Source organism: Meleagris gallopavo, chromosome Z, assembly GCF_905368555.1.
Source record: "Meleagris gallopavo chromosome Z, MGAL_WU_HG_1.1, whole genome shotgun sequence".
Classification (NCBI taxonomy): Eukaryota; Metazoa; Chordata; class Aves; order Galliformes; family Phasianidae; genus Meleagris; species Meleagris gallopavo.
Genome location: NC_139435.1, coordinates 53026192 through 53053042, shown reverse-complemented (window position 1 = coordinate 53053042; position 26851 = coordinate 53026192). Strand labels below are relative to the sequence as shown.

At 41.5% G+C, this 26851-nt stretch overlaps 1 protein-coding gene across 9 annotated transcripts in view; it reads left to right on the top strand.

Moving 5' to 3' along the window:
• Positions 1-7319, top strand: part of ZNF462 (zinc finger protein 462) — a 91873-nt gene extending 84554 nt beyond the window's left edge. For all 9 annotated transcript variants that reach the window (XM_085214344.1, XM_085214350.1, XM_085214351.1 and 6 more), the window contains 2 exons: positions 3281-3395; positions 4562-7319. In XM_085214344.1, coding sequence (XP_085070470.1) covers positions 3281-3395; positions 4562-4763 — 317 coding nt within the window. In that variant the 3' untranslated portion in view covers positions 4764-7319. The remainder of the gene's footprint in view (positions 1-3280; positions 3396-4561) is intronic.
• Positions 7320-26851: the final 19532 nt, after the last annotated feature.

Here is a 26851-nt window from a genome sequence, read left to right as displayed (position 1 = left end):
CGCTGATTAATGTTTTGTATAGACCCACAGCTAGCAAGGGATGAAGAGTCATGCTGTCCTTGTGAGGATTACTTTAGCATTACGTCCAAGCACAGGTGCTGAGTGACCTTGGAAACGATGGTATTCAGAGCAAGGGAAAGAAGGTGCTGTCTGACAAGCCTTGCGCATCTGTGTAAATAGGAGAGAGGGAGACAGCCCAAGGTGAAGTTCCTTGTTAAAATTATCTCTAGGATACTTGATTTTGTGACATTTATTGTGCAAACATAAAAATATCACCTTGTACACTGGAGTTGTACATTTACAAGGAAAAGAGATGTGTTATCTCTGTGTTTCGTGTGAGCAATAGTTAAGCTAGTATCTTAACAATTCTATTTTTATTTCTTATTTTTTCACAAGTTGGTGTATTTCTTGACAGTGCCTTGTACATGACCATTTATTTAAAAAAAAAATAACATGCGTATTTTCTGGCTTGTTGCGCAGATGTGCTTTCCTAACCAGACCAAAGGGGCAGTCTTAATTAACCTGTATTAGTTTTCCTCCCTTGAATCCCTACCACTTGCATTACGACATACTACAGCAGATAGAAAATGCAGGAAACATTTATGCCACCTGTAAGGAGTTGTATTTGCTGTACTTTTCTTCTCAAAATGAGGATTATCACTTTAAGGTTCAAGATACCAAGTACACTTTTAAAAATGTCCTGATTAGATAGGTGAAGGTGTGGTTGGATGCAGAGTTGTATGCTGACATCTCCCAGTGGATTTATAGAAGTTACTTCTACCCTAGAAAGTTTTGCTTTGTTAGCAGAAGACCAGACCTGGGCTTTTAAATATTGCCTGTCACCATGGCTAATGGTGTCACAGCTTTCAAACCACATCAAACTGTGTAATCTCATATTCCATTTGGGTGCTTTTGACAATTGTAGTCTTTGTGGAGTTAGCAGGAAGTGTGATTTGCTGAGTGTCTCTTTGTGTCCCTGAGAATCTGGAAAGAAATGCTGCCTGAACCGTCTGAAGCCTGTGACTTTGGCAGAACTAAGATTTCTTTCCATAAGTCAAAAGAGCAGCCTAGCTTCTCCACTTCAACTTCAGGCTGGTATGTGAAGTTCTGAAGGTGCAAGGAAGAGAGTGTTGCTTTTGGGCAGTGGACCAAAGGACTACTGCCCACGTGATCCGGCAGAGATGGCTATCTCCCGTCAGCAGCAGATGAACAGCTGTGTAGATGGGAAGGGAAAAGAATATTTGGCTGCTGGTGAAGAAAAACAAAAAAAAATACAATGACCTGGGATGAAGAAGGCAGCAGAGACTGGAAAAGAGGGTGTCTGGTGTACACCCCAAACGAAAAGCTGCCCTTGCTAGGAACTGCATCTCAGATGTCCTCTGTCTCAACCTTAATTCTCTGTTATTAACAGAAACCAGAATCCACATCCACAGTTGAGTAAAAAACGTGGTCCAGAAGTGCATGTACCTGTTGTTACCTGCAAAAAAAATAAAATAATGAAGAGGTCAGGTATCTCTGCAGGTTGTTATCTGTCATCTGTAGGCCCCAGAAAACAGGTTCTGATACACCTCCGTGGAAACAGGGCAGATTTGCAGCTCTAGGAGTGAAAACTATCGGGAGTGAATAATACAGTGTATTCTAAAGATCTGGTGGATTCTCCAGAGTAACACTTACTGTTCTTAATGGCATTGCAGATACAAATCCTCCTTATTTATTTCAGCAAAGTATCCTCTGTAGTGCATATCTCCTTTCTTCAGAGGCCCAGAATAGAGTTCCTATTGCGTACTATCTGGTAGGCATGTTCTTGCAGAGAACAGCTTTTTTTTTTTTTTTCTCCAGAAAATAATTGTTCCTGTACCATACTTGTCTGTGTGTTGCAGTGCAGCAATGAATTTGTGCCACATGCGTGGCTGTAAAATTCAGATGGGTGCCCTATCCTAGGAGGCACTCGAGGACAGATGGGGCCCTGGGCAGCTGAGCTGGTGGGGGGCAGCCCTGCCCACAGCTGGGGCTGAGACTGGGTGGGATTTGAGGGCCTTTCCAACCCAAACCATTCTGTGGTTCTATGTATGATTTTTTGTAAACTGAACTAATGGTATTGACTCCCTTTCTGGTGTTCTAGTGACACTGCATCTGGTTTTGTGATACATAACCAGGTCATAAATCACTGACAAGAACTAATACGAAGTGATGTTTTTTCTTTCAGGCAGAAGAAACAAAAAGTGATATTAAGGACAATTCCATATAGAACTTTAGGAAAGAATAACTAGTGACAAATATGTTACAAAAAAAAACCTCTACAGAACTTTACTATGCAGATAATAGTGAATGTGTGGATAATTTTAAGATCATGGTCTGATCTTGAACATAGCAAGTCCAACAGTGAAGAAATCAAGTGAGCAGAGATCAGAACGAGAATGAAGCAAAATCCTTTTTATTATGTAGTGTGGAAGGAGTCAGAAAGACATTCTGTTGATTTCTTGCTTAAGATAATCCCTACTAAGGAATTAATGCTCTGAGCAGATGGTGCTGTCTCATATCCAGCAAAAGAATCAAGTGAGATAGTCCATGCAATTATTTTTAATGGCTTGTGAGGTGATCTTCTTAATTTGCGAGAACAAGTTTCATCTTTTGTTAAAGCTGGCTATGTGCATGTGGGTGTGGGTTTTCAGAAATACCACTCCAAGCTGCCACTTATATTATTGGGTGCTTGACACTCCCGTAAATGAGACCCCAAGCAGTTTGTATGAAAGATTAGAATGGGATGGAAGACCCAGTGCAGTTAAAATACAGGATTTTTTAGGGATACTCTAACTTCTAAGACTTCACAGTGAAGAGTCTCTTTATTATGAGGGTCACATGTTAACCGTACGTGTTTGCTTTCTAGAGTTTGTATGACCAGTGCAAAAGTTGCAGATTGGCTTTAGTGCTTTAATTCATATTGCTTTCAAGACATTTTTTACCATTAGCTTATCTCAATGCTGGTTTTGAATCAAAACTCGATGGTCCCTTCAGTTATTAAAACACAAGGACATGAAGTAAGTAACAGCTTTGTTACACTTGTTTGCAGATACACTTTTTTTGTGATTTGTTACTTGCAGTGTCATTTTGATGTAAAGCAATTGCATTTCCACAAGCTTAGTAGTTGATGGATAAGTCTTTTTGCTTCCTAAGGATACATCTTCCAATTTTGAGCAGTGGGATGAATTGGTACAGCATGAAAGTGGTCCCTTCTTGCCCTGACACTTAAAAATTCATAGGCTGTGCCTGCCTTTTCCAGATTCCATGATGTTTCCTGACAATGGTCCTCCAGAGAAACGCTTCCCATGTGAGTTCTGTGGCCGATCATTTACAGAAGGCTCTGAGTGGGAGAGACATGTGCTGAGACATGGCATGTAAGTTGATTTATTCTCCTTTGCCAAAAAGCCAAAGGTGACAGTAGATCTTGTGTATTCCCCCATCGTGTTTATCACTTCCCTAAAAGGCCTGTGTTGAAGGCAAATACAACTACGTGAAGGAAGAATTCTATCTTAAGCATGGCTACAGTTATTGGATATCTCAGTATGACTTCACTCTTTGTAACCCTGCAACCCATGGTGGCTGTAGACTCTAGGGCTGTCCCTATAAGAATACCACTTAGAAGGCTCAGGATTAACTTCAGTGAGATGTGTTGATTTTGCTTGCCAGCCAACCAGCATAAAAATGGCAGAAAATTATGAAGTTCTAGGAATGTCTTGGGTCTTTTTCTGCTTGTATTGTTATGTTTCTTTGGTGTGTTTGCAGCTGAACTTGTAGGGCAGTACAGAGAATTAGGTGCAGATAAATACCAAGATTTTAAAGAGAAATAAAATAAACCATTTTGAACTCCTCCTAAAATGTACATAGTGAAGTTCACTGCAAAGATCTTTGCCTTTTTGTAACTGTTTGAATGCTGTGCAGTGATAAGCATCACAGACAAGATAACTGTCTTTGGAATGCTTATTTTCCTTCTCTTGTTGAAGATCATGTCTGTAGCAGAGATGTCTCCACTGACAGGAGTTTCTTCAAAGAGCAGATCTCATTCAAGGCTGCTGTCCTGCAGAAGGCATTTGAATACAGTATTGTGGTTTAATTGTTGCAGGATGAAAAATACTACTTATGCTTAATCTTGTCTATCTAGATGAGTACATTTGAAGTGTTGGAAGCTCTAAAACATTTTACTGGATCATTACTCTTTGGGAAAGGTACTCTTTTCTTGTGCCTTTGTTTGGCGCCTAGAAGGTCTCATTTACAAGGGAAAGAGGAGAGAAGAATAAACTTTAAAAAGTTGCAAGTGAGGTTCTTCCTTCTTGTGCCATATTTGCCCAGCTGAGAGGGAGCAAAGGCTTTATTTCAAAGTAGGAACTTCGTGGATCCCACTGGCGGCTTTGTTCCACTGTCAGCACAAGGTAGCAATGGTGTGGCTGCTTGTAGCTAGTATTTGAGGAAGTAGTCTGGTTTTCCCTGTGTGTGATAAACATGGATTGGCTTTGTTGTTCTCTGTACTGATGGTGCTTTTGCATTCTACTGCTTGGCTTTCCAGGGCACTGAATGAAAACAAGCACAGGACAAGTGAGGACAGCCAGCCAAAGGAGGACATGGAGGACACTGTTAGCACACTGCCAGAAGAAAAAGAAGGCATTGAGAAAATGGTGCTGGACTATTCTCACAACAGTGAAACCGTAGTCAGTGTGGTAACTCCTGACAAACCTCTCCAAGAGATCTCGGAGGCCAAAAATGAATAAGCATTTGGTGTGATTTTAATCAACGTACTTGAACAGTGATGAGTGGGATAGGGTGGGCGGGCGGGGTGGGCAGAAGGAAGAAATAAAGCTGCTTTTAGGACTGAATGATCTATTTTCAAAGCACTGGTACCTGTGTGAGTGTGTGTATATTAAAGTTAAATATTTAAGTGATGGAATAAGTGGCTCCATTACATTGCTGCATCCTTTCTTCTGGATCTTGACAATGGGAAGTTACATTCATCTTGGACTAATGAAGAAACTCCCCATGTTCCAACATTACACAACGTGCTTTGCAATGGAGATTTGGATTGTTTATGAATGGAAGCATCGTGAGCGTGGAAAAAGTTAAGGGGGATAACTTTTCAACGCACAAATTTTGGTGCGTTTTTCTAGTTTTAATACATATTGCTTTTCCAGACTGAATGCAACTGCTTTAGAAAAGAAAAAAAAAAAAAAAAAAAAGAAAAAAAAAAAAAGAAAACAAAAACAGAAACTGCTTTGCTTAAAACAGTCACCTGTTTCCTAGTACCTCAGAATTAACCAAGGGAGATCTCTGCATTTGTCAGTACTACCTGTTGTCATTGTGGTTAAATGTAGAGAGACTGCTGGGCAAGGTGGTGAATGGAGAAAGAAAAAAGTTTTAAAGAAAGAAAAACAAATTGTGCTTAAAATCCCAGTGTGGGTTTTATTTCTTAAAATACTGTGATTTTTTTAATTATTTTAGTAAAAAAAAAAACAAAAAAAAGAGAGAGACTTTAATTCCTAGATAACTGTTTGTGAATTGTCATCCTTTATTCCAGGTAAGCTGTTTGTTAGTATTCAGTTATAATTTTAGGATTTGATAGATTTCATGTGACTGATTGTGCGGTTTTGTTGGCCGCGTTTATTTTCTGTCAGCCTGAGGTGTTACAAATACAGCACAATTAAGTTTCTCATGTAAAATGAATTATTTCTTTTCAAGGGGGGACAGGGAAAGGAGACTAGACCTTGTGAATAGAACTTTTTGTTGCTGTTGTTGTTGTTGTTGCTATTAATTTTAAACATACGGAAATAACAAAGACGTTTAACTTTTTTTAAGAAACTAAAGAACCAAACTTACAGCACAGCTATGCAGCTTGCGGGCCAAACATGTAGGTCCTCATAACCGTTCTGTTGCTTGTCATATTAACATCTATCAGTCTCACACCAGTAACTTTCTGTTAAGATTGGCTGCCTTTTTTCTCCTGTCCGTGGTGTGCGTGCTATCTTTTTTGTTTCGGTGTAGTGGGAGGGAGGGGTGTTTGTTAACACATCTTTTTGCAAGCAGAGGTGAAATAGTTACTTACGATATTGAGCCTGGAGAAATACTTTTACTTGATTCAAGGTGGAGTTGCTGAATTTTTTTCCCTCCTCCTTAGCTTTTAGCGTGAGGGGAGCAGCGTAGAATGAATAGGAACCTGCATACCTAAGTGGCTGATCCTGCACTTTTCTTTGGGTGGAAAGCCTACCCAGCTCAAGGGGAATTTTGCCTGAGCAAGGAATACAGGATCTGGTGCCCATGGTATGTTCTGATTGTGAACAAAGAGTTTCTTTCCAAAAAGTAGAAAGTACTTGACTGAAACCTAGTTTTAGAAATGCATGTGTCTTTGTTTGTTTTTTTTGTTGTTTTGGGGGGATCTATGGGAGGGGGAGGGGGGACAAGAGGAAGCTGCTGGGGGAATGATGTCCCAGAGAGCTTCATATGAAATTGATGGCAAAAATGTTGCATTTGTGGAATAAGTGCTACTTGAGAAGCATGGTGTTTTGCTTTTGGGGATTCATCAGTTGTGGGGTTGGGGGATTCCTTTGATTATTTTTTTTATTATTGTTGTTTTGGGTTTTTTTTGCCTTTTTTTTTTTTTTTTTTTTTTGAGGTAGGGAGGGAATGTCATGTGAAAAACACATTGGAGGGACAAGTATAAATACACATTTTGTGTCTGTATTTGTTTTTTAATTGGCCTCATTTCAAATGTATTTAAACAGTTCCATACCTGGATTGGGTGTTTGTAATGGCTACCAAAAATGAAAAAGAAAAAAAAAAAAAGAAAGAAATGATTGTGACATGCTTTTATCACTACTTTATTTTTCAAATAACATGTAAATATTGTAATCCATTGGATTTTGTTTTGCTAACCTGTTAATAAAACATATGGGACCATTATCCTTTTAACAAGCCTAGAATGTCATATTGTTTTCCTTTTTTTTTTCTTTTCCCAAAAAATGTATACCTGATATATTGTGGACACACATGTTAGATGCATTATTATGATTCTGTTGACTGTAATGACATAGAATTGAAAATAACATTTTTTTCATTGTTTAATTTATACAGAGGACTTTTTCAGAGTTTGACAGAAGGAATTAAATAGCAAAATGCTAACCCATTGGCTTCAGCACTCGGTATTTCCTGATTTTAAAATTACTGCTTACTGATGGGGGATAGGAAGGGGATACTGAACTGTTGCACTGACGGGTTTGTTTTTTTTAAAAAAAGAAAAAAAAACCAACAATGAAATTAATAAAAACTTTTTAAGAGTGTTTTGCCTTTGTGTGTTGCATTCTGTATTGGCTACTCTGATGACAAGCTCTAGAAGTGTCTCTGTGACTGATTCTCGATTTAGCGTCTCTAAGAGGGAGTGAAGCATCATTTTCCTCTCTGTACCGTTTCTTCTTGTACTTCACAGAGATGGAATTTGGGATTTAGAGATCAGATAGAGCAGTCTCTAATTCACACAGGTCTAGAACCTACCACAGTATCCCTCAAGGATGCCTTGGATATCCATCAGCCCAGCATCCATTAGAGCCTGAGGGCTTACTGCCAAAGTTGACTGACAAAGTTGAACCCAAACATAGAAATGAAGGAATTCTGCAATACTGAAGTATCAAAATAGATAGAGACAGACTGAGTATCCGGACTATCAACTCAGTCCTCATAAGTTGGGATGCTCTGTGTTTTAGTATCAGATAATACAGGATCCAGTACTGAGACTGCACTTAACTGGTGTTGAATGCAGTGGATGTTATATTTTTCCTTTTTATCCACTGAAAACTTAAAAAGATGCTTTGGTGTTGTCTTGGAATCTTTTATTTCTTTTTTCCTAAATACAGTTTTTAAAAAGAACATTTAAAAGATGTCAGACATTTTTTTCTGGACGTATCTTAATTAGATCCTGTTTTCAGTTCAAGCTGCTATTTGATTTTTCTAGAACTGAGTGTACAGAATCTTAAACAGTTTGAAAACTAATCCCCTGATAGCTTTACAAGCCTGCACCTTTCTTTTCAGTTTTAGTTAGCTAGACATTACCTTTTTTTCAGTGGGTTCTGGAAATAGTTGCTCATAAATGAGATTTGCAAATAGTTTGCAGGCATGTATCTTCTACCCCAGAGCTGACCTGCACCTCCATTATCCAATAAAAAGAGGAAGAGTGGCTTAGTGATCAGCCACTATCAAGAATTACATTACTGTTGGAGTCACTGAACTACAGAAATCATTAATTTTGGAAAAGACCTCTACAACTACCTACCTAGTCCAATCACCAACCTGTCCCCACCATGTCCACCGATCATGTCCCTCAGTGCTACATCCACACGGCTCTTGAACACCTCCAAGGATGGAGAGTCCACCTCCTCCCTGGGCAGCTTATGCCAGAATATCATTGTGCTTTCTGAAAAGAAGTTTTCCTTAATACCCAACCTGAACCTTCCCTGGCACAACTTGAGGCCATTTGCTCTCATCCTATTGCTGTTGCCTGGAAAAAGAGGCTACCCCCTCCCCACTCCCCCCATAACCTCCTTTCAGGTAGCTGTAGAGAGTGATAATCCCAGCTCCCTTGGCTGCTCCCCATAAAACTTGTGCTCCAGATCCTTCACAGCTTGGTTGCCCTTCTCTGGACACAAACCAGGGATTCAGTGTCTTTCTAGTAGTGAGCAGTCCCAAACTGAACACAGTACTCAAGATGAGGCCTCACCAAAGCTGAGTACAGGGGCATGATCATCTTCCTGCTCCATGTAGCTACACTAATTCTGACACAAGCCAGGATTCTGTTGGCCTTGGCCATCTGGGCAAACCTTGTGATGATTTATAGAGCATTACATTTCTGTTATTCCACCCCAGTGAAAAGAAATTGTAACAAAGCCTCCCATCTTCCCAGCTGCAGATTTCTGGCTCAACAAGACCATCTCACCTGTCTTGGGATTCCTCTGTATTAAAATTCAACTTAAGGATCTGGGAGGAAGAAGAGGCAAAGGAAGTAGTTACATCATGAGACATTACTCCAATTATCTTACTCCCTTTCCAAACAATTCCCTTTCTTGTAACTAGGAGTCCTGGGCTTCATGCCATTTGACAACTGGTGCTCAGTGCACAGTGCTCTCTGGCTCATTGCTTTTCCTTTCCTTAGGAAGTCTGGGTAAATGCTGCCTTACTGCTAACTGACTGCTGGCATTTTTTTTTTATTCTTGAACACAGCTCTGGAGTTCTCTCCATGCAACAATCTTGTTTCCATATTCACTCAGATGAAAAGGTTTTGCTGGAGTTGCAGTGGCAAGGGAGACCACAACCTCCCTACAGCACTGCTGAGCAGTTTAGGCTGCAGATTACCTGGACCCTCGAGCTGAGGGATTGGCAAAGTCACAATAAGGATTTTAAATCCAGAATAGCAGGGTTTCCAGTGGAAACTCTACCCTCTGCAAAGTGAAAGGGACTATGTGAAATGATACTTGTGGCCCAGTTATCTTGGAAACTGGTAGTACAGAAGATTTTATGTGCACTTAAACGCAAAAGTCATCCTTCTGACCTTAAGAAAATGTCTCAGTACAATTGCAGGTATTCAGTGCATTTCAATGAAAACTGCCACAAGTTTCTCCACTCCTCCCTTCTCATAAGGGGGTTTTGTTCAATGTTTTTTGATAACACAGAACGTTTCTACCATGAGAGCCAAACAGTCTGGCTTCGAAGCAGCCGGATTACTGGAAATGAGGAAATGAGTCTGGGTAAGAACATTTTGGAAAAAGGGAATATGTAATCCAAGATAGGCACTTAAGATGTTACAGAAATCTCTATTTTTGGAGTGGTTAATTCTATTCTCCCCATACCAAACTGCACTAGAAATGAGGATTTCAGTTTGAGCAGTCAGCAGTACAAGCTTCAGCACTGAAGACTACAGTCCTTCCAAGATACAAAGAAATTAACCTTCTGATATAATTTTATCTGTCACTTAACAAACTGCCTTCAGATAAACAGATGAACATAGAAACCATATGAACCAAATGTGGGATTGGATGGTACAAGTAAGCATCCTAGCCAAAGTCTTGGTAAAGAAGGCTGTTGCCTGCTTGGATCAACAGATACTTGAAGAACCAAGCTGAAGGCACTGTCCTTCTTGCTGTGTTTGCTGTTACTTAACAGTGTGTGGATATACCATACATATCTTACAAGGGTGGAAGGAGAGAAGGAAGCCTGGTTTATCAGTCATGCAGGCTGTATGTGCGTGGATATAAAGGGAGGTTTGGACAGCATCACAGGGCAGCCTTCCTAATGACAGAGTGGAGCAGCACTGGAGTAGATCACCCAGTGAGTATGTGGTATCTTCACACTCGTTGATTTTTCAGATGCATACAAACCCATGACTGATGCACTCCAATGTTGCAATTAGAAGTTCCTCTCAGACTCATTTCTTATTTCAAGATAAACTTCCCCTCTGTTCTCTTAACCTTTGATTTCTCCAGCTTGTCCCCAGCTTTTTGCAAGTCCATGCTTTTCGTGTGAGCTACTTTACGGATTTGTTCAAACACTCCTCAACTCTTCTCTAATTTCAGTTTTCCTATCTGACCTATGTACCCTTATTTTTTACCAAAAGATGTGCCTTTCACATGAATATATGTTTAGTGACATGTAATGATCCTAAGGCAATGATCTTCTGGCAGGATCAAAGTCAACTTTTAACAGACTTTTTCTGTGAGTTTATATGTATCATTCCTAATGGGCAGCACAGAACAGTTCTTAGATGCAGAAAACAGCTACCTATCAAGTAGGAGAAGATATCTATCTATTTCTGAGTTTCGTCTTGCGCAAACTATTTCATTAGTACTGACTTGAATCTTGCAGTTCTTTCTCCAGCAATCCCACAATATGATACAAATCAAGAGAAATGCTCCAAAAAACAGCATCAGTGTTTTGTATTTGCTTTTGCTTTGGTTTTGTGATTTAGCTAGTATTTTAACCTGTGATAAGTGGAAGAATCCTGTCCAAAGTTCTGTATATATTAAAAAATAAAAATAAAAAAAAGGAGGAAAACAGCAAGAAAAATAAGCAAGAGAAAACAATTTATCCATTCGGTAGCAACAGATGGACTCTGCAGCTAATAGTCAGGTAGCACTACTGGCCTTTTAATTTTTTTACTGCACGTGAGATCTATTGTGTCCTAGCAACATGCAGGCACTGATCAGATCATGTCTTTGTTTAATTCCCCTAAACCACCTCCTAAAGCAGGTTTCCTACAGTAGGTTACACAGGAAAGTGTCCAGGCAGGTTTTCATTATCACCAGAGAAGAAGATTCCACTACCTCTCTGGGCAGCTTATTTTAGTGTTTTGTCATCTTCGCAGTAAAGAACTACTTCCTCATGTTCATATAGAACTCTGTTGTCCAGTTCATGCCCCTTGTCCTGCTGCTGGGCACCACTGACAAGAGCCTGGCTTTTTTTATTCTTTTGTTGCAAATAGAATATATTTTTTGTATATAGAAAATAGTCTGTTAAGAATTCCAGTTGATTAATTTCAGCTGGGATGCTTAGAAAAAATGAAGCCAAATGCAGGAATGAGAAGAGACATGCTTCTTTTCTCAAATAATTTGAATAGTCTGGTATAAAAGCAAACACGGCTCAGCTTGGTTCTTTAATTATCTATTAAGTAGATACTTCCATTAATGAAGAGCTTAGCTTAGTCTAACCAACTGCATATGCATGACTTCCAGGTCTGTGCAAAATGTGTTTCTCTGCAGCTCTTCTGCTGTGCTCTCAGTAGCGTCTAAAGAGAGAAATATGTTTACCAGGTATGTCTCAAATGAATTTAGCTTCTGTTGAAAATGTTGGATTGAAATTTTAACTTTTCTCTCCAATTGAAATCATATTAAGTTACTGGGCCAAATAATGCTTTGAGTCTTTGTGAAGTCATTTAGGTTGGAGGCACCGAAGACTTCTATCAGAGATGTTGCAGTAAGAGAAGTGGTAGTTTTTGTCTGTGTGAAACAGCGGATAATTAGACAGCAGGATCTGCAAAGCTATGAATGTTCTGTGCTATTTCCAGAGAATGTTTTCCTCTGCTTAGACTCTTCTGGACCTCAGGCATGTGACTGTTGAAACCACATGATTTAAATAATAATAATAATTCAGAAGCAGAAAAGAGTTGGCTTCTCGTAGGTAAGTAAATATATGTCGTTAAAAGGATGTTGCTTTCAGAAAAGACAATAATGATGTCTTTGAGGCACTTTGCTGCAGATACAAGGTATTTCTTGCTGTTGCTATAAGAGTCTCCTACTGGAAAACAGGCAGAAAATGAGGTTTGCTTTCCTCCTGTTGCAGCCGCTCCTGCAATCAGCTGTCCCACTTTCCTTTGCAGGATTACTCCTAGCGACCGGATGGTAAACTCTCACCACACTGGAGCTTGCAGAAGTTGTGCAATTGTCTTTAGGAGAGTGAAAACATCATTACATTTGCTGCAGGAAGCCCAGGTTAGTGTATGGACACAGCAGACTGTACAGATCCCATCCCTGCCTGGAAGGGTGGAGGATGTAGCAAGGGGAGAAAGCAGGGCTACCTCCTAGGCTCTGGCTGGGGCCAGACACAACACACATGGCAATCAGAAGAGTATCTTTGTAGCTGTCTCCATCAGTCCTTCTGATCTGTTCCAGAGGCAACATGCAGACAGGATGGATGCTGATTCAGCTCACACACAGAGAAGAAGATTTGAAGGAGTGAATGATTTAAATGTGCCTGACCCTGTTTTGAGGAACTGTTTGGTCTTCTGTCCCACCCACAGAAAAGCAGGCCAGGCAGTCAGCTTTCAGTGTCATATCCCATGTAATTGACTAATAACAACAACAAAAGTGTAATTACATTTTTATTGTCACATTAAATGCATGTTAAGCTCAGCAATTAGGACCTCATTCATTTCCTCATGAAGGCATTCATGCTGTAACTTAGATTTATTTCAATATAATGGAATTGGAAAGTTGGGAAGGAAATGCTCCTCACATCAAGTGAGTACTGATCCTGAGTGGTTGGGTGGCTCACAGGGACACTGTGCACAGCCGGAGAGCCTATGAGTGTGATGTAAAAGAGGAGTAAGGGGTAAGGCTCTTCAACAATGCACTAATTACACACATAATGACAACAGGAAGAAAATGCGTTACTCCCACGTCAGCCTCCTAGTCTTTCAAAAGCTGAAATGGCAGTGTGGGGCTTTTAAAAGTTTCAGGGGGCCTGTGGGTACCTCTGTCATTTTGAAAAATAAGATGTGTGGTTTTGAAATTTAAAATGAGTAGTTTTGAAGTTAGGGGATGAACAGGGCATGCTGCTGTTCTCATTCTAGGTTGCTACAGGAAAAGTCTCTATTAGTATCAACATGGTGACTACCTGTTGAGGCTGACAGGCAGAGGCAAAAATTCAGACAATAGGCCCAAAATCTCTCTGAGCTAACACTTGCACCTAGATGGATCTCCTAAGGTATGAGAAGGCTGCCCAGACATTTGGCCCCACGAAGATCTGGAATCTAGAAGTCACCCATGGAATTAAGGTAATTGCGGGGTGTCATGTGAGCAGATGTGCCCACTTGATGATCTTCTTGAGAGTTGACCAGGCTGAGAGTAAGTCACCAGGCTGAGATTGTTCAGCAGTCTGAGAGGGAAACTGATGCTTGGTGCCATGCAGTTGCCTTAAGACAGCCCTGTCTTGGAGCCTAGCCAGGGGAGGGTGATAAGCAGGCTTCCAACCAGAGGATAAACATGAGCAGCATGAGGAGGCTGGAACCTCGACTCTGTTCAGAGCAAAAGGAGAATCCTCCCCCTTGCTTCTGAAGTCCCACTGGCTAATAGATTTCAAGCTCTGGTGTGAGAGAAAGAAAAGTTATGGACAGCAGGTTGGAACTGGAAATGGGGGATGACATTAAGAAGGTCCAACAGAGGACCTGAATCAGAACCTGTGCCTCTAAAAAAAAAGACAAAGGGTCTTAGTAATTGGAGACTCTTGGCCGAGGGTTACTGAGGTACCCATCTGCCAACTAGACAATCTCTCTAGAGAGGTTGGCTGCCTGCTGGGGCCCGCATTAGGGATATCAAGAAGACAATATCTGATATGAAAAAATCAGATGACTGCTATCCTCACCTCGTTTTGCAAGCCGGTCACATGAGGCTATGGCTAGGAAATCAAAATGGATTTTGCGTGCTTTGGGAAGGTGTTGAAGGGGTCAGGAGTGCTTGTGGTGTTCTCAGTCCTCCCAGTTGAAGACAGGGATCTGAGCAGAAGGAGGAGAATTAATCAGTTGAATGACTGGTTGTGTGAATGGCATCATGCCCAAGGCTATGGTTTCTATGCTGTATGTAGCACCTTTGACAAACTGGGAACGATGATATGAGATGGGATGCAACTGACTACAGAGGCAAGAATATACTAAGCAGCAAGCTGGCTGAGCTCATAGCAAGGACTTTAAAGTAGAGATGCTGGGGGAAGGGGTGTACTAATGGATGAGAGGAAAGAGCCAGGGAATGCTGTCACTCTAAGAAGCAGCAGGGGATTTGTCAGATTTGTCCCAGAAGTATGTGGGAGGGCTCCTCTAGGATGGCAGTGCATCCAAAAACACAGCTGAAGTACCTCTATATCAATCCGCACAGCATTGGTCTATATAACAAGCAAGGGAATTCGAAACTGGGGTAAACTTGGAAAACTTTGATCTTATTGCCATTACAGAAACATTATGGTATGATTCACGTAACTGGAACACCATCATTGAGGGTTATAAGTTTTTTTCTGAAGGGATAGGCAAGGTAGGAAGGGCAGAGTAGTTGCCCTTTTTGTTAAGGAGTGGAGAGATGGCAACAAACTGCCTTGAGAAATAGTCAGGAACAGGTGGAGATCCTGTGGGTTAAAATTAGGGATAGGACCAGTAAGGACAGCTGGTAGTCGGAGTCGCTACATTCCATCTGGCCAAGAAGAGTCTGTTGATAAGGCTTTCCTTTTCGGCTACAAGAAGTTTCATGTTCACAGGTTCCTGTCCTGATGGGGGGATTTCAACCACCCAGATATCTGCTGGCAAGACAACATAGTGAGCTGTAAGAGATACAGGAGAATCCAGAAGCCCATTGACAGTAACGTTCTGGTTCAAGTATTGGACAGACCAACCAGAGGTGAAGCCTTGCTGGGTCTGGTGCTCACCAATTCAGAGAAGATCATTTAAGAAGAAAAGAGGTGGCCTGAGTTGCAGCAATCAGATTCTGATTGAGTTTGCGATCTTGAGGAATGTGGGCCTAGCAAAGAGTGGAGTCAGGACCCTGAACTCTAAATTTTACTGAAAGTAAATTTTATTGAAAGTAAAATTCAGGTTGTTTAAGAAATTGTTGGGTGACATGTCCTCGGAAAAAGTCCTTGGAGATGAAGGAGTGAAAGAAAGCTGGCTTCTCTTTGAGGATGGCTTTCTGAGAGCTCGAGAGCCCTCAGAATAAGAATGCAGGCAGGGGAGACCGGAAACCAACATGGCTTGGCAAAGACCTGCTGGTCAATCTGTGGGAAAAGATGGACAAGTGGAAGCAACGATGTGTCACCTGCGAAGAATACAGGGATGCTGCCTGGACTTGCACAGGTGGGATTAGGAAAGCCAAGACACAGATGGAACTGAACTCAGCAAGGGATATTAAAAACAAGAAGGGATTCTACAGGTACACAGGTCAGAAGAGATACCCCATCTCTGGAGGTGTTTAAGGCCAGGTTGGATGGGGCCCCAGGCAACCTGGTCTAGTACTTGACCCAGACATTGTCAGCCCTGCCTATGGCAGGGGATTTGGAACTTGATGATCCTTGGGGTCCCTTGCAACCCAAGCCATTCTGTGATTCTATGACTCAGTGATAACTTCCAAGAATTGTACTTTCCACTTTGCTGGAGATGTGAGTTCAGGTGTATATATGGGAGTTTGTATTATAGGTGTGCTGGAGAGTGACAGGACTTCCTGTTATTTCTTGCTGGCGGTTGCAGGCAAGAAGGAGTCTACTTTTCACATATGTCTCATTTCACACATGTCACCTGAAACGGATCTTTCAGCCTAAGGAAAAGAAGATACTTCCTCCTCAGTGCAATACTTGAGAGCAAACTCTTTTATTTCATGCCCCATGTTCAAGGTAGGAGCATGATCAGATAGAGATGGCCATCAGACAGTGATGGAAAGTGCTGTATATACAGGTGATCATCTGGATTTCATTCAAAAGGTGAACCTTGAAAAAGATGAGCCTCCAAGATTTCTAAGTTAAAAATTATTGTATTTGGAGAACTCTTATCCTGCTAAGAACAATAGCAAAGGCTGTGAGTGGTACAGCAAATATGCAGTACAAATGAGCTGTTCTCAAGCAGTCACTTGTCTTTCTGCCTTTATGAAGACTTACCAGATGATTCTGAGTTTTAGTCACACTTTCTGCAAACAATAAGAGCATCATTTCATAGTCAGATGTGATGCATTTGTAGATTGTTTGCTTTTTTATCATAGCTTAGGTACCTCAAGTCTGACCATTATGCTTATATTTTCCAGATATTTAATGTCAGCTGAAAGCTGATGGTGGAAAAGAAAATATAAACCCAGAAAACCATTCTATAAGCTTGCTACTTAATTTGTGCATCTCTCTGTTGTTACTTATGACTGCTATCTACACTGACATAGTGCTTTTTATCACTGATCACAAAGCAGTGGAGGAAGAGGTACAGGTGCTTCTTTTCAGCCCTGAGGCACCCGATCCCTTGGAGCTGAAGCTGGGTGTAAATTACCCAATCAGATCCAAATTCTGCATAAGCTTCTAGGGAGTCACAATCTGAATACTGTCCATCTTTATGACAGATTAGACTGAAAACTCACAGCATGTCTGAATTCTGATTGAAGTTCTGTGGCTTGAATCCATCTCTAATCTGAATAACTAAACGGATGGCTCCTAAACAACCTGCCTGCACAGATGTTTCATTGTTGTTCTATACTGTTCAGCACAGTGTTTTCCAGGCATCTTCAGCATTCTGTGAACAGTGAGAAAACTTGGTTGCTTCTTCAACAGGGTATTTCCAGCACAACTTTAGTTAGTTCATATTGTGTCTAATCTCAAACCGGGACTTCTGAAGGTAGTGACACTGCACTCTTAACTAACTTTCATATGTTGTGAATAACATCCACTAAATCTCTAATATTTAGATTTTGAGTCTTCTCAAAGCAGGAAAAGTTGTACAAACTTGCATTCTGAACTCCTAAACCTTAATTTCTGTTTATACTCCAATGACAGACAAGGGCTTAAAACTATTTATAAATGTTTCATATCACCATTTCAAAGTCTGCTTTGTGCAGAATCCTCAGCACCAGGAAGGCTTCTACTATTAATGAAGTGTTTCAATTATTTTAATTTTTATGTTTCTTTACAGTATTTATAACTTCAGCAAAAGCCCGTATTTTTTGCTAGTATCCTCTGCCACTTGAGCATGTTCAAAGAGAGTAACTTATACTTAAAGGATGGAATAAACAGATGAAATAAGACACTAATCTTTCTGTACATGGCAACAGTGTACAGATATCATGCCACAGAAATATTCCTCTAGTGCTTGCTGTAGAATGAACTGAGCACAAACCCTTCATCAAAAACTCTTATAGTCCAAGGGACAAAGAGCTGTGGTATTTGAGAAGGAGCAGATTTCAAAAGCGGCATTTACTAGATGGAGAACTAGTATAGGAGGAAGATGAAATAATATTGTCTTGAGAAAGTCTATCATATCTGGACATAAACTTTTTAAGTTGGGTACTTGCCTTGTCCTGTCAACTTTCCCCTTGTGTGTTTTCTTTTTTTGTTTGTTTGTTTGTTTCCCCAGAATAAGTATGTAAAAGCAAAAGAGACCATCTGAAACAAAGTCCTGCCAAACCAGGCAGCACCATCAAGGTAATTCAATCTTAAAAGTGTACTGAACATCTGTGGAGAGAAAGATAATAAACTCACCTCAAGACCAAGTAACAAATGCTGGGCCAAGAATAAGCCCTCTGGATAAAGACTGTAGACCTTATTAATTGTATTGTAGTATAAAAAGAAACAGTTTACTCCGAGTATTTGCAAAACATGTTCAGCTATAGGGGAACACGCCACTTCCTCAAACTCTGTTTTCTTTCAATGGCATTATATTGACTGAACACTTAATAAGGACACAATTTTTTAATTTTGCAGGTTACATGATATCAGAACTAACTATGCTTTTTCTGGTGGTTATGAAGACATTAGTTGGTTTGATAGGAAGTAGGATCTATCTACCTCTTGGTTCCACAACTGCTCACATCTAATTTTTTCTTCTTGTAAATGCATGAAATATAGTTAGATCAAGAGAAAAGTTCAATTTAAGGTAAGCTTTAAAGTTAACCTTTGTACTCTAAATGCATGGCTTTCTATTATTTGTATGACTTATTTTCAGAGCCATTGTGGTGCCATGTATTCAGGTTTGCTATCAAATTGAATAAAAATGCAATGTAAAACAGGCAAAGATTTAGGCAAAATTAGTGAGTTCTCCATTTTTTCTGAAGGGAAACATATCTGCGCACTTGCATGAGGTCTGCTAATGGCACTACTGCAGAAAGGGGTACTTTCTCATCCCATTCAGGTGAGAAGCCATCATGGATGGACACGTATGGCTGAGAGAAGACCTTCACCTGTGGGATTTTCATCTTGGTCATACTCTTCGATACCTGCTCTGCAGAACTCAGGGAGCTGGCTGGTTGTCATGGAATCATAGAAAGGCTTGGGAAGGGATATATAGATTAAAGCCTGTCTATTTTCACCCCAAAGTAGGACTGTTATGCACCTGATCAGACTGCCCAGGGCCCCATCCAACCTGGCTCCCTCCAGGGATGGGGCATCCACAGCTTCTCTGGGCAGCCCATGCCAGCGTCTCACTCCCCTCTGAATGAAGAATTTGTGTCTAACATCTAACTTAAATCTCTCCTTTAAGTTTAAAGCCATTCCTCCTTCCTCTATCAGGCTGTGTAAGAAGTTGGTCTCCCTTTGGATACTGGAAGGCTGCATGAGGTCTCCCTGCAGCCTTCTCTTCTCCAGGCTGAACGAACCAGCTCCCTCAGTCTTTCTTCATAGGAGAGGTGCTCCAGCCCTCTGAGCATTTTTGCGACCCTCTTCTGTCCTTCTCCTTCTTTCTCCTTCTGCAAGTGGAGAAATGCAACAGCACAGTTCCCCTGCAATAACCCATCCTGTTTACTAGTAGCTGTGCCTTCTTCTGTGCTACCATTAGCAATCCCTCCTCTTCTCTGAAGCTCAGACACAAGTCCACAGTCCTCTGCAAATCCATTGGCTGCATACAATCACCTTGCACACTTGTTCCTTTTCTATGAGTTTTCAGGAAAAAGCTGAGAGCATCCACGAAGAAACCCATCTCTCGATTGCACTTGGCAGCTTCGAGCAGTGTTGCTGAAGTGTGGATATTACCTCGTTTGAAAAACAGAATTTATTCTTCTCAAACTCGCTGTGATGAGGATGGTAACGTTGGTTGGGGCAGCAGATGGCTTTTTCAGGAAGACATTCTGGGAACATGTTCAGGTTTCTCCTTTCATGTGGTGTATGTGCATATTGGCAGCTGATTCAGGCTAAACAAAGTGAAATCCTATGTTGTGGTTTCCTTCTGTCAATGCGTTGTGTGATTCGTTGAAGTTCCCCAAAACATATATCAGCGATTATTTTCCTCTCTCTGGGACACCTAGCAAAGACTCATTTTGACTTCAAGCCAAGTGTAAGGCATTCCCATTTCCTGCCTCATCAAACACCTGTTACAATATCTAGTCACTTGCTCTCCTGGTGATGTTGGACACCTCTCCGGTTTCAACCCCCTCTGCCTGTCTGCAAGTTCTACCAGCTTTGATGATTGCTGCCAACCTTCTCTTCTCTGTGTGGGCTTCTACTGCAGACTGATTCTGCTCTCTTTTCTCATGTGTTTGTAGCTAATGATGAAGTTATCTGTATCAGGATTTATATTAATTTATATCTTACTATCCGTATTTTTAAACAAAACTTTGAGAAGAAGCACTGGAACAAGTTGCCCAGAGAGGTGGTGGATGCTCTGTCCTGGAGACATTCAAGGTCAGGCTGAATGAGGCTCTGAGCACCTGATGTAGCTGTAGGTGTCCCTGTTCATTGCAGGAGAGCTGGACTAGACGGCCTTTAAGGGTCTCTTTCAACTCAAATGACTCTATGATTCTATAAGCTGAAAGCTGAAGATCTTCCTCAGGAGCATCTCTTCCTGTTTTCCCTTCTGGGTGCAGTGAAACTGGACCATACATCACTGCTTCTGACAGAGCATGAGACACAGCTGATATAAAATTACTGAGTAGAGGGTGAAAGAACCTAACTGCTATTATGACTTGAGCTCTGTGTGTTGGGGGGCTGTTTCCCATGGTTAACGAAGGGCTCAGCAGTATTTTAGTGATAATTTGATACTTAACTTTTAGCCTGTTAAATAAGTGCTAATTAAATGTTTTAACATCCTGTACATGTTTTATGTATTAATAAGCAATAAGTGTACAAGTTACACTTTTTATGTGATTTAGAATTAATTGCAGGGTGGTGAAATTTCCTCTTTTATATACCTATTAAACCCACATAACTGCTGTTTTTACAGTTGATTGGTGTTCAGTTAACATACAGTAATTGCTCTTTAAAGGCTTTAGTAAGTGCATATTTGAGACAATTTACAGTGTTAGCAATTTCCTGGTGGTATTCCTCAGAGGTATGGGGAAGCTAATCACGTTCAATGCTGGAATTCTCCTGGAGCCTGCCATGCATTTCCCACTGCACTCTGTGCAAGCAGCATCCAGCCATGAGGGACTCCACGTTCGGAGATGATAAACACACAAGAAGAATCACTTTATTGCCTATAAAATGATCCTACTGCAGTGAGGCGAGCAACTGGGAGGCAGAGACACATTGTTAGCTAAACAAATCAAGAAGGGCATAGTGCTTTCTGGTTTATTCTTTGAAGCCACAGAGGAAAACAACGAGCTGTCATCTTTTCTCTTGGTAGATCACACACTCCCTCTGTGTCTGTCTCCAGCTTAAAGGTATGGAAACTGTAAGCCTGGGCCCCTGCGTCTTCTCACAATGGTGGTGTGACCTCAGGCAAATCACTGAGTGCCTTCATGCCTTACTTACCCCTCTGTGGACATAACACTCTGCCCATCTTTACTTGCAGGGAATACTCTTCATCCCAGAACACATCTCCTCCAGCAGTAAAGAGATCAAATGCATAGTTAAGGCAGATTTGTAAACAGACAAACAGCACCACCTCTCTTCCCCTTTAATTTGGAAATTTTGAGGGCAGCAGAAAACTAATTGCTGCTTCCTCGAAGACTGAGACAGCAAAGTGCATGGAGTGCTGCCACTTAATTAACAGAACTATCTGAAATCCAATCTACCAGACACAGCAAAGAAAGAATATTATTTGAAATCTGTATGCCAGTGAGAGAGTGCATAGAAAAGAAAGCAATTTTTGTTCCACATTGTTCTTTTTGCATAATGTTGTATTCTTTTGTCAAGACAGCATAATAAAGCTTAACTCCCTCTTTGCTCCCCACTCTCCAATCTCTTACTTAAAAGAAAACAGCAGAGCCCTATCTCTAGTGAACAATGGGCATTCTTCCAGCAAGAAGAAATGAACTGATTTTGAAAGAGTTGTGGAGGAAAGTGCAAAATGTTCTAACTTCCCATGAAATAAATATTTGAATGATAGTCGCTTGACTCATCCTCTAAGATGTCAGTGTAGGATTTGCACTCCAGGTTTATATGAAATATTGGCAAGGGTAGTTAAGGGGGGCTTGAAATCTCTTACTGAAGATAAGAAAAGAGAGGTACAATGAGATGAAAGATTTTCATGTTCAAGACACTTCAGAAACTGAAACTAATTAATATTTCCACTAAAAGATGGTATATTTTATCCTATTTTACTGATGAAGCATGGCCAAAACTTTCGAGGCAGCCTGGATGATATTGAGACATTGATTTTAACAAGACTTGGGAAACTCGGTCCTCTAGGACTTCACATTTTAGCTGAGGGTTGGGCCATTGTCTCCAGCCTGCAGGAAGTTGTAGGAAGACACTCAGCACCACATGGTGGGAGAAGTGCTTTTTCTCACAGGTGCTGAAGTCCTCTCACAGGCTAGTGAACTGTTTTATTCCCTACATCATCTCATCAGATTTAATATATATGAAGTTACGTCTTTCTCTAACGAACTTTGGGGAGTTTGGAACAGACTCCATCAGTTTTCTTCCCCTTCCAAAAAAAAAAGTCAGGAGTGAGATGCAACTTTCAGTATTTTCACCACAAAGTTACTGTAATGAAAACAGTTCTCAGTGGCCTATGCTGATTCTTGTATCCATTAGACCACACATTTACATGGATGTGCATAATGTGAAGCCATAAAGCTGCCTTCAGCAACTGCTGTGCATCATATCAGTTTCCTACATGTCTTTGGACTTGCAGCAGGCAACCAGAAGAGGGAAAGTAGTCTTAAAGTAGTCTTTGCCCCAGGCTTGGGGGTAAAGTTCAGATAAACTGCGTTTGCTCTTTCACACCGCACACTGTTATCATTAATTCAGTGGGACTTTGCGGTCTTACACAACTGGAATATGTTGAAAGTAAGTCCCTTAACATCCCTTAAGAGTTTGAAGTAGGCAAGGGGTGACTTTTGAAAATCAGGCTATTGTCAAGTGATCTGTGTAAACCTGATCAATGGTGTGGCCTGGTACTTTAGGTCATCCATAAAATCATAGAACTGTAGAATTGTTCAGTTGCCTATGATCATCTAGTCCAACTTTCAGCCTATCCCCATTATGCCCAGTAACTGTGTCTCTCAGTGCCACATCCACATGGTTTCTTGAACACCTCCAAGGACAGTGACCATCTCCCTGGGCAGCCCATTCCAGCACCTTGTCACTATTTGTGAGAAAAAATACTTCTTAATATCCAACCTGAGCCTTCCCTGGTGCAGCTTAAGGCATCTCATCCTATCATTAGTTAGAGTGACATCCGAAAGAGCAACGAAGTATGTGCTCAAAGTGAGATGATTTTACAAAACTGGAAAGTATTTGAAATCCTGGCATTTTCACAATTTTTTTGATTTTATCTTGTTTGTCAGAGTAGAGTTTTCCACTGGAGTAATAGTTAAATGTAATAATTCTGGTTTCTTTCAGCATTTCTAGGATTACTTCTTGCAAGCAATTAGCTTTAACCAGATGTCCCAATCTGGTGAGAGTGAATAAGCAGGGTCAGGTTGATTTGGCAGAAGGCAACACTGCAAACACAACAATGCTCATTGCCCTTTGCAAGAACTGGAAGTGGAAAAAAGATTTTGCATTAGGGGTGTGGTGAAACAACTTGCTCCAGAATCCTCTGGGCTTCTCTTTCCCTCTGAACTGTGATTCAGTGTTGATGTGGCAGTGTGATTTGCCCCAAGCACTGTCTCCATAGCAGAGGTGGTGGGAAACTTTCCAAAGGCAAGGTTTTCTGCTGGGAGGTGCCAATTCAAAGAATGCAAAACCTGCCATGCAAGATGGTTCCTCCAGCTGAAGTCTCGTGTGAATTAAAACAATAGGTTTCAATTGTTTGAAGTCCTGAAAGGGAAGGGCTTTATTGTGTTTTGGAGATAACATGCTGTTGGAAGTCCAAATTGAAAGAAAAGATTTTAATGTGGGTCAAAACATGCTACTTCCTTCCCTGCCATGGTTGGGGGAAAAGGGGGGAAAAAACACACACCTTCTGCCTGGTGCTGGCTACCTACGTCAGCATGCTGTCTCCTGAGGAACCAAAGCCTGAAGGGACAAAGGACAGAGTGAGGCCCCAGGCTCCCTGCCATGCCTGCACACTGGCTGTGCAGGCCTGATCCCTGCTTAGCCACAGCTACCAGGGCTTTGGCTGGGAAGATCTCGCTCCTCCAGCCTGCTGCGGGGCCTGTGCTGCATGGGATTTTGGCATGGGACTCCTGTTTCTCCTTCCCTCTGCCTGCCCTGGGCCCAGCTCTGGAGGTTTCTGGGCTTTGTTGTGGGGAGTTCTGGAAAAGCACTGCAGGCTGTTGAGGTCTGACCGTAAGTTTTGAACCACAGCTATGGCCCAAAATTCTACCTTCTCTCCTCAAAGCACCCCTCCAGGTGCCACTGCAAAGCACCCCTGCATGAGCATCCCTGCTCAAGAAGCTATCATCAGCTGAAGCAGGTGCCCTCTCCGTCTGTGTTTGGAAAAGATACTGTAACCTGTCTTGTACAAAGCAGCCTGTTTCATTCCTTCTGCATTCCTGTTTCACCAAGTCCCATATATCTACTTGCCCTTGGTGCAGGGGACACCTGACACCCATTTACAAATGGAGTCTTAACTAAAGTGAAACCAATACTCTGCTGTAGGATTCCATCTTCTCCAATTTCTATTAAACTAATGTAGCAGTCAGGAGCAGAATGAACAGGATGGATTAAAGCTGCATCTCTCACCTCTGTGGTCCTGGAGCAGAGGGGCAGGAAGAAGGGAGCTTTATATCTTAGTGGCATCTCCACTGCAGTGGCAGAGTAGGCAGGGAGCCATCACCTTCATACCAACTTTTTTTTCTGAGGCTTGGTAAAACGTCAGGCAACTGAGATGACAAGCTTCAGTTACGATCTCTGGATCCAGGCTGGACACCAGAGAAAGGGATGAGGTCAGGATTACAGAAACAGCACTGGCTGAGGAAAGGCAGAGCGTGTCAAGCAGTGCTTCTCTGGTGTTTTTCCATGACTTCATTAGGCTTTGTTTCTCACCTTTTGGAGCCCAGGGAGAGTGTGAGGGAGTCAAACAATGGATCATGATGAAGTGCATGCACTTCACACTGTCCTGCTGAAAAATGCCAACATGTCAGGGAGCTAGAGCATGCCTGAAGATATTGAAACATCCCGCTGTAGTTGTTTCCCCTTCCCCATGCTGCCTACTACTAGCTCCCACCTGAAAAGTGGCATCATTTCCTCTCTCTGTGTGTTGTCACTGGCTATGCAGTACTAGAAAATTTGGTGCAGTGAAGTAGATATAACCAAAGGCAACAAACAAAATTTTCAGCTGTCAGTAGAAGTGCTCTTCTGAATATTACATTTTCTTTCCTGTTGCGCAGAGGATTCCTTAGTTCAGGAAAGGCTGAGAATCACACAGTGCCCAGGACTGTAACACTCCATTACAGTGACACTTGTTCACCTCCATATCTATGCTTTCAGTGAAGAAACCTACAGAAAAACCATAGAAGTTTTGTCAGCACCTCCTTCTTCACCCACGCTATTAAGCTCTTGCATCCCCTATTAATTCAGGGTGATGCAGAAAAGGATGAGTTCTGTCAAACTATCTCCGGGAAGATGCAATAAGTACAGTAAGACTGTGTACTGTTGAAAGGGTTTTGCAAAGGAAGATCACTTTCTGGATGATATTTCCTAAGTAATGCAGTAGAAGTGGAACTGCTGACCTCTGACAGCACCAAGTTTTTGTTCCACACAACTCCCTGGTGCTTGAGGTATTATGACAGCAAGTGCTGTATGACAGGGATGTGACATATAAGTGGTACAGAATACAAGGTGAAAAAGGCTCATTGGGCAAGGGAAAACAGAGGATACATAGTGGCACGAAGTTGTAGAGAGTGCAGGCTTTTAGGGAAAAGTAATATCGTAGTAAATGCAGATTTAGTAGGGAGTATGAACATGGGCAGAGGGGGTTTGACAGCTTAGACCTACAATGGGGATATGGGAAGACCTAGTGGTTGAATATCAAGGATGCAGTCCATTAGCAGCCTGGACAATACTATTCCCACATAGAAGCAACCTTGCTGTAAAGCACTGATGAGTGCTTCACATGCACACGCACACATATTTTGCAGTGTCTCTGCAAAAAAAATTTCCTGAAGAACTGGAATGTGTGACTAATGCACTTGTGAAGTTCCCCCAAGGGGAACTCTTCCACTGGCATAAATCAGCATCTCTCCATTGATGCTGATGGATTTACTTCCCTTTGCCCTCCCTAGAATCAGACCAGAGGCACATGTTACCCTTTGTTTCTCTGTGGGTATGCAGGGGTGCAAATCTGCACGGTCAGGAACTTTGAAATTCCACCCTTGGTTCCAGTGACAAAATGAGTCATCCCTGAGCTTTTCCAGTGGCTTGGAAAGTGCTCAGATGTCAGTCTATAAATAGCAAGCTAGATCGAGCTCTTTAATGTTTCTGGTGGTGATTGCAATGGAGTGAACTGTGCCCCATAAATCTATGGTGATCTGTGAGTCGTTGCATTGGAGTGCAAAAACAGAGGATTTTTTTTTTTTTTTTTTTTTTTTTTTTTTTTTTTGTGAGATTCATATGTCATTTCAAAAGCAGAGACTGCTGCTGGGACTTCTGCTAAGTTAGAAGGGTCACCCATACCATGCTGAATGCCTGTAACAAGAAATGGGATGAATAGCACAGACTCATCTTTGAGTGCTGCCTTCTGAGGTTGAGTATTACTTGACACAAAGTATTCAAGCATGGTAGGACAACAATAGCGCTTACATCATGTTCTGCTTCTCTCTGGTGTGAAAACAAGGAATACCCACTTCTTGTCAAAGAGAAGTCCCTGACCAAGGCTCAGCCCTGTGCTGTTGAAGTACTGCTTGGCTCTCAAAAGAGCCTGGAGGAGTGCTCTGAGGAAGCTACATGCTCAGTTTGTGAGTGACCTCTCCATCCACCGCATCTCCTTATTTCTCACCTGCTAGTCTTGCCTGCTTTACTTGAAGTGCTGATATGTGGGATACATTCATCCTCTTCTGCAAGCAAC